This window comes from Marmota marmota, unplaced genomic scaffold (genome assembly GCF_001458135.2).
Source record: "Marmota marmota marmota unplaced genomic scaffold, marMar, whole genome shotgun sequence".
NCBI classification, from domain to species: domain Eukaryota; kingdom Metazoa; phylum Chordata; class Mammalia; order Rodentia; family Sciuridae; genus Marmota; species Marmota marmota.
The window spans coordinates 40215929-40228551 of record NW_025999977.1 but is presented as its reverse complement, the minus strand read 5'-3'; the positions used below and the strand labels follow the sequence as shown (position 1 = coordinate 40228551).

At 44.6% G+C, this 12623-nt stretch overlaps 1 protein-coding gene across 1 annotated transcript; it reads right to left on the bottom strand.

The window, feature by feature from the left end:
• Positions 1–335: 335 nt before the first annotated feature.
• On the bottom strand, positions 336–10748 carry Cgref1 (cell growth regulator with EF-hand domain 1). Its single transcript, XM_015479884.2, has 6 exons — positions 10698–10748; positions 3486–3588; positions 2232–2297; positions 2075–2145; positions 1820–1941; positions 336–1624 (listed from the first exon to the last, which is right to left on the bottom strand). Exons 2-6 carry the CDS (start codon positions 3569–3571, stop codon positions 1052–1054), a joined length of 918 nt encoding a protein of 305 aa, XP_015335370.1. The 5' UTR covers positions 3572–3588; positions 10698–10748; the 3' UTR covers positions 336–1051.
• Positions 10749–12623: the final 1875 nt, after the last annotated feature.

The window sequence follows — 12623 nt, the reverse complement described above, 5'->3', positions numbered from 1 at the left end:
CCATCCAAATAACCAGAAGCCTTGAGGAAAGCCTCTGCTCTGTGCAGGTTCCACTCAGAGGCCCCAGAGCCAGGAGTCAGCATGCCAGACCACAGGCCAGGGAGCAGGAGCCAACTCTGTGGTTCTGTGGGGCCCTCATCGTCCAAAAATACCACTTCCCAGAGTCTGTCGTGTGGTGGAGGTGCAAATGTGGCCCAGATACAAAGTGTTGCTGTCCCTCTGGTAGGTCAGGTCCAAATGGTCCAAATCCTATTGTGGCCAACTCCCATATTGGAGTTGGCACAGGAATGGTGACTCCATGTAACGTGATCAAGAGCATGGGTATCAGCCTGAGCTCTGAATTCAATTCTGCCATTTATTAGCCATGTGATACTTTATGGCCCATTATTTAACTCCAACTTCTGCAATTCCTTTTATGTCAAATGGGGCTAATTCTGCCTGGTCATAGAATTATTGTGAGGATAAAAATCAGACAACCTAAAACATCAGCATCGTACTTGGTATATACTAAGCTCTCAATAAAATGATAGTTATTACTGATATTACTGGGGGGTGTTGCACAGAGACAGGGTGATAGGGACCATCTGTCCTGAGCTGCAGAAGGGCACAGGGCATCTGAACTCAGGGAACAGGAGGTTGTTTGGGCCCCAGGGGTAGACTGAGCCTTCTTCATGGAGTTATCTGCAGCTAGTACTAGAGACTCTGCTGTCTTGGCACCCCAGGCCCAGGCACACTGGGAAAGCTGAATTTCTGCCCCTCCAAGAGGCCTGTCTAGTTCCCAATGCCCTGTGCCTGCCGGGGATGGACTGGTGGAGAAATGGCCCAGGGGAAGAATTCATTTCATTGTTTATTTGTTGTTTGGGCCTGAAAGCTGTCCCTTAACTTACGGGGCCCCCTAAGCTCAGAAAGACCTGCACAGAAAGACCTGCCATCCACTGGGGCCAGAAAGGGGACCCAGAGGTGGTCCTCATTCCAACGTATACACCCCCACCCTTTGAGCTTATGTTCCTTCACAGAGAACACAAGGGACACAGGCCTGTCTCCTCCAGGCTTACATCTCATCATTGTCCAGTTGAATATTATGGACCTCAAACTCATTTGGGGTGTTCTTGGACTCCTGTGTTTCTCCTGGAAGCTCTTTGCCTTCCCTTCCATTGTCCCTAGCCACTGCCTGTCCCGGGGCCTCCCCTCCAGGACCTGGGGCATCTCCTTCAGCATCTACCTGTCCCCTGGCCTCCCCTCCAGGACCTGGAGCATCTCCTTCAGCCTCTACCTGCCCCCTAGCCTCCCCTGTGGAGCCTGGGGTATCTCCTTCAGCCCCCGCCTGATGCCCAGCCTCCTGTATAGGCTCCAAGGATTCCCTTCTGGCTTCTTCCTGGCCTCCGGCTTCTTCTCTGAGACCCAGGGCTTCCAGGGTTTCTTGTTTCAGTGGGATCTTAGCTAATGGGGGCTGTCTTCCAGCAGCTTGTAGTTCCTGAGGAGCTGGAGCGAGGGGCTCTCTGGGCTCTGTATGCCCTGCATTCCCAGGGGCCTCTCCTGGGAAGTTGATGAGCTCTGCAGGGGTCATGAGCCCATCCCTATTCAGGTCCTGGGTCTCGAGCACCTTGTCCACTACCAGGATCACCTGTGGAAGCACAGAATCACCATGGAGTCTCTAGTGTCCAAAGATGTTCCCCAGAGCCTTGTCCCTTCCCAATGCCCCCCATTCCTGCCATGCAGGATCTAATCCCCCTCCCTCTTACAGGAAATCTGTAAAGAGTCATGATGAAAATATCCAAAGTGCCAAGGAGCTGGTCTCCTGGTCTCCAGCAGAGCTTACCGGGTTGATGGGAAAGTCAGCAGCCCTTGGAGCCAGAGCTGCTGTCAACATGGACAAGAGCTCCAGGCCATCCAGCTGTCCACTCTGGTCATAGTCATGGAGGGCAAAAAGGTAGAGGAGAACTGGGGAGGAGAAGCTGAGTTAGAAGAGGACCTGAGGATGTGTGGAGAAGGCAGGAGCCAACAGGGCAGCCGGGGCTCAGTCCCAGTCTGGCTGCCCTGAGCCTCCCAGCCCAGCAGCCCAGCAGCCCCTCACCCTGTTCCCGATTCATGTGCTCTGGCTCCTCTTCCATTCTTTCTAGTCCCTTTAGGTAGTTCTGCAGAAGTCTGTTGGGAAAGTAGCAAATCAGCCCCGGCAAGGCCAGTCCCCAGGCCTGACATAGTCACCCAAGGACCCAGCCCAACCTACTCACCGGAGCTGCTCTGGGCCTGGCTGGAAGGGGTTGGACAGGGTCTGCTGCTGAGCTTCAGGGTCTGGCCTGGAGGAGAGAAGGACCAGCATTGCAGAGAGCCCAACCTGCCAGCCTTCCACCACTGTTTCCCAGTAGAGTTCTCTCCCCAGAACCAAAGGGAGTTGTTCTCTCAAATTCCCAAAACCCTTGTGGGGAAGAAGGCTTCCGGACTCCTTGGATTTTGTTTTTGCAATTGCCTTGTTTAGACGTTCAGTGAAAACCCAAAGAAAGTATCAGGTGAAGGCCAGGTGCGGTGGCACTTGCCTGTAATCCCAGCATCTCGGGAGGCTGAGGCAGGAGGATCAGGAGTTCAGAGCCAGCCTCAGCAAAGCGAGGTGCTAAGCAACTCAGATCCTGTCTCTAATAAAATATAAAATAGAACTGGGGATGTGGCTCAGTGGCCCAGTGCCCCTGAGTTCAATCCCAGTGTCCCCTCTCCCTACAAAAAGAAAGTATCAGATGAGGTAGAGGCCAGATGAGGCCACACCTTATAGACGCAAGTCAGGGGCCTAAGAAGACAGTCCAATGAGTGGAGGACAACATGGATCATGGCAGCCTACTCCTTCATTGTTGGGAGCCAAGGAGCAGGTCTCTACCTAGGCCTGGCAGTGTCACCCAGGTTTAGATAGATAGATTGCAATTAACTATTTTTTCAAGGAGAGGGTGCGTATGTCAAAATGTGCTCCCAGTTCTAGATGGAGCTACCTGTTTGCCCTTGTCAGTGCAGGCTTGTAATCCCAGAAAGCTGGCAGGAGTTGTTGCAGTCATTTTGGTCACAGGTGCCAGCCTTTGCCACTCTTCCTATATTTTTCTCCATACCTACCCAGTATATCCAACTGCACAGCATAAATAAATAAGACCTTCAAAAAGTGATTCTATAAAACAGAAGTGACGTGGGAATGATGTCTATTTCTTTGGTATTCCCACAAGTAGGTCTTGATTAGAGGACCAGAGCCCTTTTCCTGGCCTCTGGCTTCTTACTGGCGCTTCACCCATATTGGAGCTGAGTTCTCGGCTTCCAAAGGGCTTCAGCCAAGTGTTGAATGCCAATGTTGTGACATTCTGATAGGCACAGGACAGGTGGTTGGAGTGGGGGATTCAGAGTTCAGGGAGCCTACTCCCCAGTCCCAGCTCCCAGAGGCACCCACCACACCCTCTGAGTTCTCCCAAAACTCTCCCTGGTCCAGCTTAGGCCCTGCCCTCCTAATCCCTTACCTTGTGGCGCCATCCTTGGGAGCAGCTTGACTCAGCGGGAGCAGCAGCAGTGGCAGCATTAACGCTCTCATCTGCCAAGGTGACATCCTTCCTAGAACTGGATCTGGGAATGGAATTAGGGTGTCAGGGGACAGGGGTGTCTGCCACCATATTGGGAACCAGTTGGGTCAGACAGAAATGCCTTCTTTCCTTGCCTCTACCTGCAGTGCAGGGGACAGGACTCTTGCCCAGGGAAGATTCCTGGGTGGATCTTAGCACATGGCACTGTGTTCAAAATCCATCCTACTCCAGCTCTAGCCCATAAGAGCAGTGCTGGGGGGCAGGGGCCCCTCCCCAGAGTACATGCATTCTGTCCCTGTCAGCCTGCAGGGTGCTCAGAGAGGTACCACCTTAAGTGGCACCTAACTTTAGTTCAGGTCACTTGTTTTTGTTTATTTTGCAGTGCTAGGAATGAACCCAGGGATTTATTTTAAAAAAATGTTTTTTGACTAGTAAAGCAATCTTCTACTGAGCCACATCCCCAGCCCCAGGCCATTTAAAAAAAAATTTTTTTTTGTAGTTGTAGATGGACAGAATGCCTTTATTTTATTTGTTTATTTTTATGGGGTGCTGAGGATCGAACCCAGTGTCTCAGGCATGCTGGCAAACGCTCTGCCTCTGAGCTGCAGCCCCAGCCCCCAGGCCATTTGTTTTATAGACAGAAAGGGAAAAGACAAGATTAGCTACTCATGGAGTCATATGAAGACCAAGACCTAAACAGAGACACAGACAGGGAGACAGATTGTTAGCTTGTGCTTATTAAAAACACACTGGAAGACAAATCCAAAAAAGGCACAGACTCCTTGAAAAATTCAAACTAAGGTATAGACTGAAAGCACCAAATCAAAGTCCAACCACAGTGGCCCAGGAGTTGCTGTTTACCAAAGGCAGTTAGGAAAAGCAGATCTCAGTATAAAGGAAAAAATAAGAATTTCCCCTGAGAGCTATATTATGTAGGTTCATACGCCAAAAAAAGAAGTCACTTGATTATATGGAAAGAGTCAAATTGGCGGAGCCTGGGTTGTGGCTCAGCACTAGAGTGCTTGCCTAGCTCCATGAGGCACTGGGTTCGATCCCTGACACCACATAAAAATAAGCAAATAAAATAAAGGTATTGTGTCCATCTACAACTAAAAAATAAATAAATGATTTTTAAAAAGAGTCAAATTGGATCAATTGATGAAATCAATCAATTGAAAACAAAACACAAAGCTTTCTGATTAGCTCCAGGTATGTGTATATATTAATGTGAATTTTCCAGGAAGTAAAAGCCCACCAGAGTTCAGCTCTGAAACCCTAAACCCATCGTCAGATGCTTGATGGTCAAAGCAGAGGATCAGGAACCCCCTCACATGGTACCCTACACTCTGGCTGACACTGGATTTTCCTAGAGGGAGGTTTGTTAGTATAGTTAGCTAGAGATGAAAAGGAATGGTAGAAGGGGAAATGAGAGACAGGGTGGCTATAAAAGGGTCCCTAACTGGCAACTGACCTAGAAGACTCAATACCCATTGTGCCACACCATGAGGGGTATAGAAAAGTAGGTAGACCACTCAGAGCCACTGAAGGGCATCACCAGTCTCCCCAGCTGCTACATTCCAGAAAGAGATCGATCACATCCTTCATGGATTTATGGGTGCACTTCATATTGCCAAGGTCACATGTACCCACAAGCTGCTCTGAGGGTCAGTTGACTATTATATGACCTTCTGCTGGAAATGCTAGGTCAGAAAGGACCAAGTGACCCAAGTACGCAGGCACATGGCATGAGGGATTGAACCCAGGTGCACTGAGCTACCTTTTTTATGTTTTATTTTGAGACAAGTTCTTGCTAAGTTGCTTAGGGCCTCACTAAGTTGCTAAGGCTGGCCTTGAACTTACAATCCTCCGGCCTCAGCCTCCTGAGTTACTGGGATTACAGGCTTGTACCATCATGCCTAGCTGCTCTCAGTTTTCACGCAGCACAGGCATATGACTTCCCCCAAAACAGGCAATAAGCAAGACAACCTCTGGGCCCAGAGAGGCATGGCTACCTGCCACTCCAAGATTTAGCTCTACTACAAATTCCCAACTCCAATTTGGGCCTATAATAATTTCCATTGGTAAAGCCTAATCATTTCATTAGGTCCCTGGCTGATCTGTGGAGCCCTCTCTCCAGGGTGTATTTCACTTTCTCTTTCCTTTCCTACAATAAACCTGCTCTAATCCCTGCCCTGCTGTACTTCTGTTTCTGCACCTGAGTAATTATCCTAATTTTAGGTATTGCACCCAAATACTGAGGATCATTTAGAGTTGACTCTCAACTTCTAGAAACAAGTTCATAACTTTCATTCAATTCTCCAAGAGTTCCACAACCCCTAATAAAGTCCAGAACCACTGCTAGAGTGGACATCAATTTCCTGTGAGGGGTGGAGCAGATGAACATCTGGCTCATGGGGAGATAAACGAAAATTCTACCTTTTTGAGTGACCTTGAGCAAGAATCTACAAAGCATGGAAGTCCACAAAAAGGTGAAGCCTCAGTGATGGTAGAACCTGTCTTCATTTTTCTATGGGTATGATTGGCCCAAACAGCCACAGTGAAGACACATAGTTTATTGGTGTCTCTAAGCCCCAGTCACCAAAAGAATGTTGAAACCACAGCTTCCCTAAAAGTGTTTGCCAATACCAGCTAGCACTTACAGATCCTTGGGTTTTAGTTGTTGTGCCCAGAAGGAGAAAAGGTCTTGGGCTTGCTCAAGATAGGCAGTTGGAACTGACATCTCCATATCAACATGTCACCCTCAAAGGCATATAGACCAGTAGCTGAGTGAGCCAGCAAAATGCCCAGACTGCCATGTCTTGTAGTATGATAGTAAGTGTCCCAAAGAAAGTAACTACAAAGTTGGATAAAAATAGAGTATCTTTTCAAAAGCATCGAGTTGGCAAGAAATTTTCAGTGCACAAAAGCACCGTGGAAATAGTAATCTGGGAGAAAAGAAAGCTTGACGTCAGCTTTTGCCTCAAGAGTGGCCGCCAAACTCAACCCACATGAACTTGAGCTAGCAGTTTGAGTGCTGCATGTAGCAGAGGAGATCAGCAATAAAAGTTGGGTTCACCAATATGAAGAGATGAATAGGAAATTTCCTAGGTGAAGCTGGCTCCAAAGAGCTATGTCTTCAATACAAGGGTGAACAAAAGTTTGCCATGAAGAAAGGAAGCAAAGAATCCTGCCTATCTTGACGGTGGCACCAGGTAGAGGGAGGAAAAAAATTCCCCTGAGAATTTGATTTAGCAGGGAATTGAACCCAGGAGTACTTAAACACTGAGCCCCACCCTCAGCCCTTTTTATTTTTTATTTTGAGACAGGGTCTCACTAAGTTGCTTAGAGCCTCGTTAAATTGCTGAGGCTGGCTTTGAATTCACAATCTTCCTGCCTCAGGCTTCAAGCCAATGGGATTACAGGCATGTGCCACTGCACTCGGCTTCCCTGAGAATTTGTTCTAATGTGGGTATGAGGACTGGATTAATGCAGATGTATGGTTCAGAAAACCTAGAACCATAAATAATTTATTTTGAAGGCGATTTGGTTGGTAGTGGCTCCAACTGACTGACAGGAGGGACCCAACTCCAATTTGGGCCTATAATAATTTCCATTGGTAAAGTTTCAAGAAATTTGAACTCACAGCCAAAAAGTTATAAATATGAGAAGGAATAAGACATTGTGAGTGAAAGTCAGCAGAACAAGAGCAGGCAAAAGTAGGCCTGCAAAAATGAAATTGCTATATTGGAATTATCACACATGAAATATAAAGTAAGTGTATTTAATATACTTTAAGAAATTGAAGGGAAGCTTGAAACTATGAGAAAGAAATGAGATTATAAAAATGATCATGTCTGTAATCCCAGCAACTCCGGAGGCAGAAACAGGAGGATTACAAGTTCAAGGCCAGCCTCAGCAATTTGGCAAGGTCCTAAGCAATTTAGCAAGATCCTGTCTCAAAATAAAAAATAAAAAGGGCTATAGCTCAGTGAAAAAGTGCTTTGGGGTTCAATCTCCAGTACCCAATCAATCAATCAATCAAGTAGACTTGAAGAACAAAATCAAAATTTTTAGAAATAAAAAACTAATTTAAAAAATGCAACAGGTAAGTTAAATAGATTAGACATAGCTGATATGAAAATTAATGAGAGGGCTGGGCCTGTGGCTCAGCGGTAGCGCACTTGCCTGGCATGTGTGAGGCACTGGGTTCGATTCTCAGCACCACATAGAAATAAATAAATAAAGGTCTATATCAACAACTTAAAAAAATTTAACAAAAGAAAATTAATGAATTGGAAAATAGATCTGAATAAATTATTCAGAATGCAGTTTACTGAGTTAAAGATAAAATATAAAACAAAGGTTAAGCAGTATGAAGGATGGAAAAAACAATAGACAAAATTAGATAGAAGCAGTATTTGAAAAGATACTAGCTGAGACTTTTCCATAAGGTTGCAAAACACTAATATTCCAACCCAGGAAGCCCAACAATCCCACATGGACTAAATAAACAGAAAGACATCTCTGAACCTATTGTTCTTAAATTATAGAACATCAAGAAAAAGAGAAGGTAAGGTGCTTAGACTGACAGCAATTTCCCCACAGTAAGTAATGCCAAAATGCAGTATTAGAGAATTTGTATGTGTTCAGAGAGCAGGAGTCAATGCTATTTTAGAATTCTGTTCTCAACAAAATTATCTTTCAAGGCTATGGTTATAGCTCAGTGTTATAGCTCAGCTTAGCATCAATTCCCAATGTGGCAGGAAAAAAAAGTCTTCAAAGAAGTAAAATGAAAACAATTTTAGATGAACAACTTAAGGGAATTTATCATCAACATTTCTTCATCGAAGGAAGTTCTAAGGAATAATTTCTGGGAAAGGATCTTAGAAGGGAGGTCTGAAATGCAAGGAAAAATGTTAAGCAAAGGAATTAGAGAATACGTGAGTAAATCTAAACAAACAGACCATTAAGCAATGATAATTAGGTTAATAGATGGAGCAAAAAAGGTCTGAACTACAATATATAACAATAAAACACATAAAGTGAATGAAGTTGGTTGTTTGGGAAGACAGTGGACAGGTTGATTAATTTTATCAAACATGCAGCTTAAAATATAAAAGTAATTGCTAAGAAAAAATAGAAATGGAATGTGCAATATCACAACGAGTAGAGGAAAAAATCAATGAAATTTGTTTTTTCTGGTATTAGGGATGGCCGCATGCATATTAGGAAAATGCTGTATCATGGAACTACATTCCCAGCCCTTTGTACTTTATTCTGAGACAGGGTCTCACTAAGTTCTCCAGTCTGACCTTGAACTTATGATCCTCCTGTCTCAGTTTCCGGAGCAGCTTAGATACAGGCGTGCACTACTGAGCCTGACATGAATGGATTTTTTTTTTTTAAAAATCAATTCAAAAGAAGGCAGGAAAATAGAAAAAAGAAATCAACAAAACAAAAAATAAAATAAGGTTGTAACAACAAACCCAAGTATATCAGTAATCATAATAAATACAGAATATATAAACTCATCAGTTTAAAAAAATAGAGATTATCTAAAGGTATACAAAATAAAGTATACTTATACCCAATTTTCAAGAAGTTAACAAAGAGTAAAGGTCCAGAAAGACTGAAAGCAAAAAGATGAAAAACAATAAAAAGGTAATACTAGTCCATAGAAAGCTGGTATAGTTTTACTGACATCAGACAAAACAGACTTTAAAATGAAAATACTTTTTATAAATAAAAGAGGACTATTCCAATGGCCCAAGAGACTGAGGCAGGAGGATCACAAGTTCAAAGTCAGCCTAAGCAACTTAGTGAGACTTGTCTCTAAGTGAAAAATAAAAAGGGTTGGGGATGTGGCTCCATGTCTAAATGCCCCTTTTTATTTTTCAACCCATTTATTCAATCCCCAGTACCAAAAAAAAAAAAAAAAGTCTAAACCTCTTTATGGTGAAAGAGACCATAAGTCAAGTTCAAGGAGACAGTGATAGCAGCTAGGGCTTGGAGGCTACCTGAGTCCTCAGTGGGTGCAGCCTCAGCAGGGAGTTGAAGATTGAAATCTCCCTTGAAACCCCCACAGCCACTGAATAGAAATCCAAGAATTGCAGAGTTGTGTGCCTCCTTTCCTAGGAGGTTAGTGGGAAGGCCCTGGCTTCAATGGGCCTGAATGGCCAGGCAGCTGGATGAAACATGGGTAAATGAGCCAGAGAGATGCTTTGTATCCAGTCTGCTGGTGTGAAGGGTGGGTCAGCTGGAGGTTCCAGTCTTTATGGTGAAATGAGGGGTGCATATGAGAGGACCAGCTGGCCGGAAAGGGCAAGAAGGAGAATTCCAAAAGGTGAGGATCCTGGGCTGGACACCACAGAGGATACTATGGTGCTATCATTTAAATCTGGATATCCTCCAAAAGCTCTTGTGTTAGAGGCTTGGCCCTCAGCTTGGTGCTTCGGGAGGTGGTAGAAGCACTAAGAGGTGGGGCCTAATGGGAGGTTTTCAAGTGTTGGAGGTGTTTTAAGTACTGGATTGTGAGACCTGAGTCTCTTCTCTTTTGCTTCCCAGCCATGAGGCAAGCAGCTTTATTTTATCACACACTCCCTGCTGTGATGTGCAGCCTTATAACAAGCCCCAAAGCAATGGCCCCAACAGAGCATGGATTGGAACCTCCAAAACTATAAGCCAAAATGAACCTTTACAAGATGGTTACCTTAGGTATTTGTTACAGTGATGGAAAGCTGAAAACCCACATGGGAAGTACCATAGATTTCACATGACAAAGACCAGAGGGGCAAGCATCCTTAGGAAGGAAAGTGTTAATGTGTGTAGAATAAAAATAAACAATAACAATTTAATTTTTTTTTCTGTTTTTGCAGTACATCAAACCCAGGGCCTCTACATGTTAAGCATATATATGTTCTACCACTGTTAAGCACATGCTCACATTCCCAGTCTATTTCTTTAATATTTCTTAGGCACCTACTATACGTGAGGCACTATCTTATCAATACTAAGCTGATAATTGGGCTAGTACCACATTTCTTATTCTTTTCCCCCCTTTAGTCTTTAAAATATTTAATAAGAAAAGATATAAATGTTAAAAAAATTAAGAGAAAAAAAAAAAAAACAGAATTTGGGTGCAGTGGCACACACCTGTAATCCCTGCTACTCAGGAGGTTGAAGCAGGAGGATTGCAAGTCATGAGCTTAAGGCCAACCTGGGAAAATTAGTGAGATCCCCATCTAAAAAGAGAGAAAGAAACAATTGCTAAGGAAGGGTGGTCTAGCCCAAAGTTCAAGGGTACAGTCCTTGACCTCAGGCTGCCTAAATTCAAGTGCAGGTTTTGGAGTTCACTAGCTGAGAGCCTTCTCCATCTCAGGTCTGTGACATCAGGCTGATGAGAGCTCTCCCCAGGGCTGTAGGGAAGAAATGAGACAAGGCCTGTAAAGTACAGCACCTGTTATACAATTAGAACTTTTTCCTTCTTAAGTTCTCCTGGGCTGCTCTGCAGTGGCTTCACATATATCCTCCCTCCTTGTCTTCCCACCTGGAGCCTCTCTAATTGCTTTCTCCTCCCCATCTGTTCTCTGCTGGGACCTAGGCCCCAGGAGTCACTGGAGTAACTTACATCCTTCAGAGCTGTCAAAACTTATTATAGGCTTAGTGTACTGCCATTGGCGAGCAGCTGCCTTTCAGAAGAGACATTTGGGAACTCCAAAGACTGATTTTCTGGTGGTGGCAGTTTGGGCACAAGGGGGAAGCACCCTCCAACCCCACTGATCTACTTACTCAGGCCAACCATGATGGTTCCAAAAACATGTCCACAAAGTTTTTTATATTCCTGCCAAACCTGGAGTCTAATTCCCTTCCCCTCCCATTGCATATGATTTGGGTTTAGTGGCTTGCCTCCAGTGAATTGTTGAAATGATGCCATGTGATGGCCAGGTCCAGGTAGTTTACACTTAGTTCTAGTTCCACCCCCCTACCCACTGCCATGTGGGAAAACTACATTGGGATAGAGATACCTGGGGAACCTAGAGCTTCCCATGGGCAGTGAGCAAACCTTTACCAATTCCAATCCCCAGCCTTAAAGGTGTCCTAATAAACACTGAAAGAATAAAAATGTACTTGTCTCCAACTACCCTACCCAGACTGCACTCAAGAATAAAGTCAACAGAACCATTTTAAGCCTCTAAGCCACCGCGCCCCCTTTAAGACACCTGCATAAAAATAGCTCCAAAGAAAGGTAGAAAAGAAAGTGAGAAAAATCTATGCATCACTGTTTGTATGTGAGGGGGAAAAAAAAAAAAAAGGAGAGGATTCCCATGGCCCAGCTAGGAGGTGAAGAGTTTATCCAATAATCTAGTCTGCCAGGGAGCAATGCCAGGGCTAGGACTATTTTCAGCCCCAAGTATGCATTCAGGGTGTCTGATGCTTGGGGGTAGAGTGGGTGGAGTCTGCAGGCTGGTGATCATTTGCAAGCATTAATAGAGCACCTGGTGGAATTCCAAAGGACACAAGGGCTCTCCCCTATCTTCTATTTTAAGTCATTACATTTTAAGATAGTGTGTTCAGTCAAGAATTAGAATACCAACTCCATAAGGGCTGGCCTCGTGGGTGTGCAACTTGTGTAGTCACATAGGGCCTTGCTGGGTTGGGCTGGGTCCTTGTACTTAGTCTAATGCTGTGCTGTCACTGTCTTGAAATTCTCAATCATTTTTGCACCAAGACTTGCAAGTTAGATACCTGGTTCTGAGCCCCACCCACATGAATCACTAACTCTCTCCTCCTCTCAGTCCTATGCATCCCTTACATATGTAACTATCTAATATGTGTAGAGGACAGAGAATAGCTTCAGAACTAGCCGGACCCATTTTCAGCTCCCAGTTCCACTACTGACTGATTATCCTGTGACCTTGGATCAGTTAATTATCCTCACCAAACTTAAGTTACATTGTCTGCTTACTGGAGATAATATTTACCACACAAAGTTGTAGCAACTACTAAGTGGATAGTAAATTTCTTCGTGCACACACTAATATAGTGTTCTTTTACTGCTGTCTCTGCCTCTAGTGTATT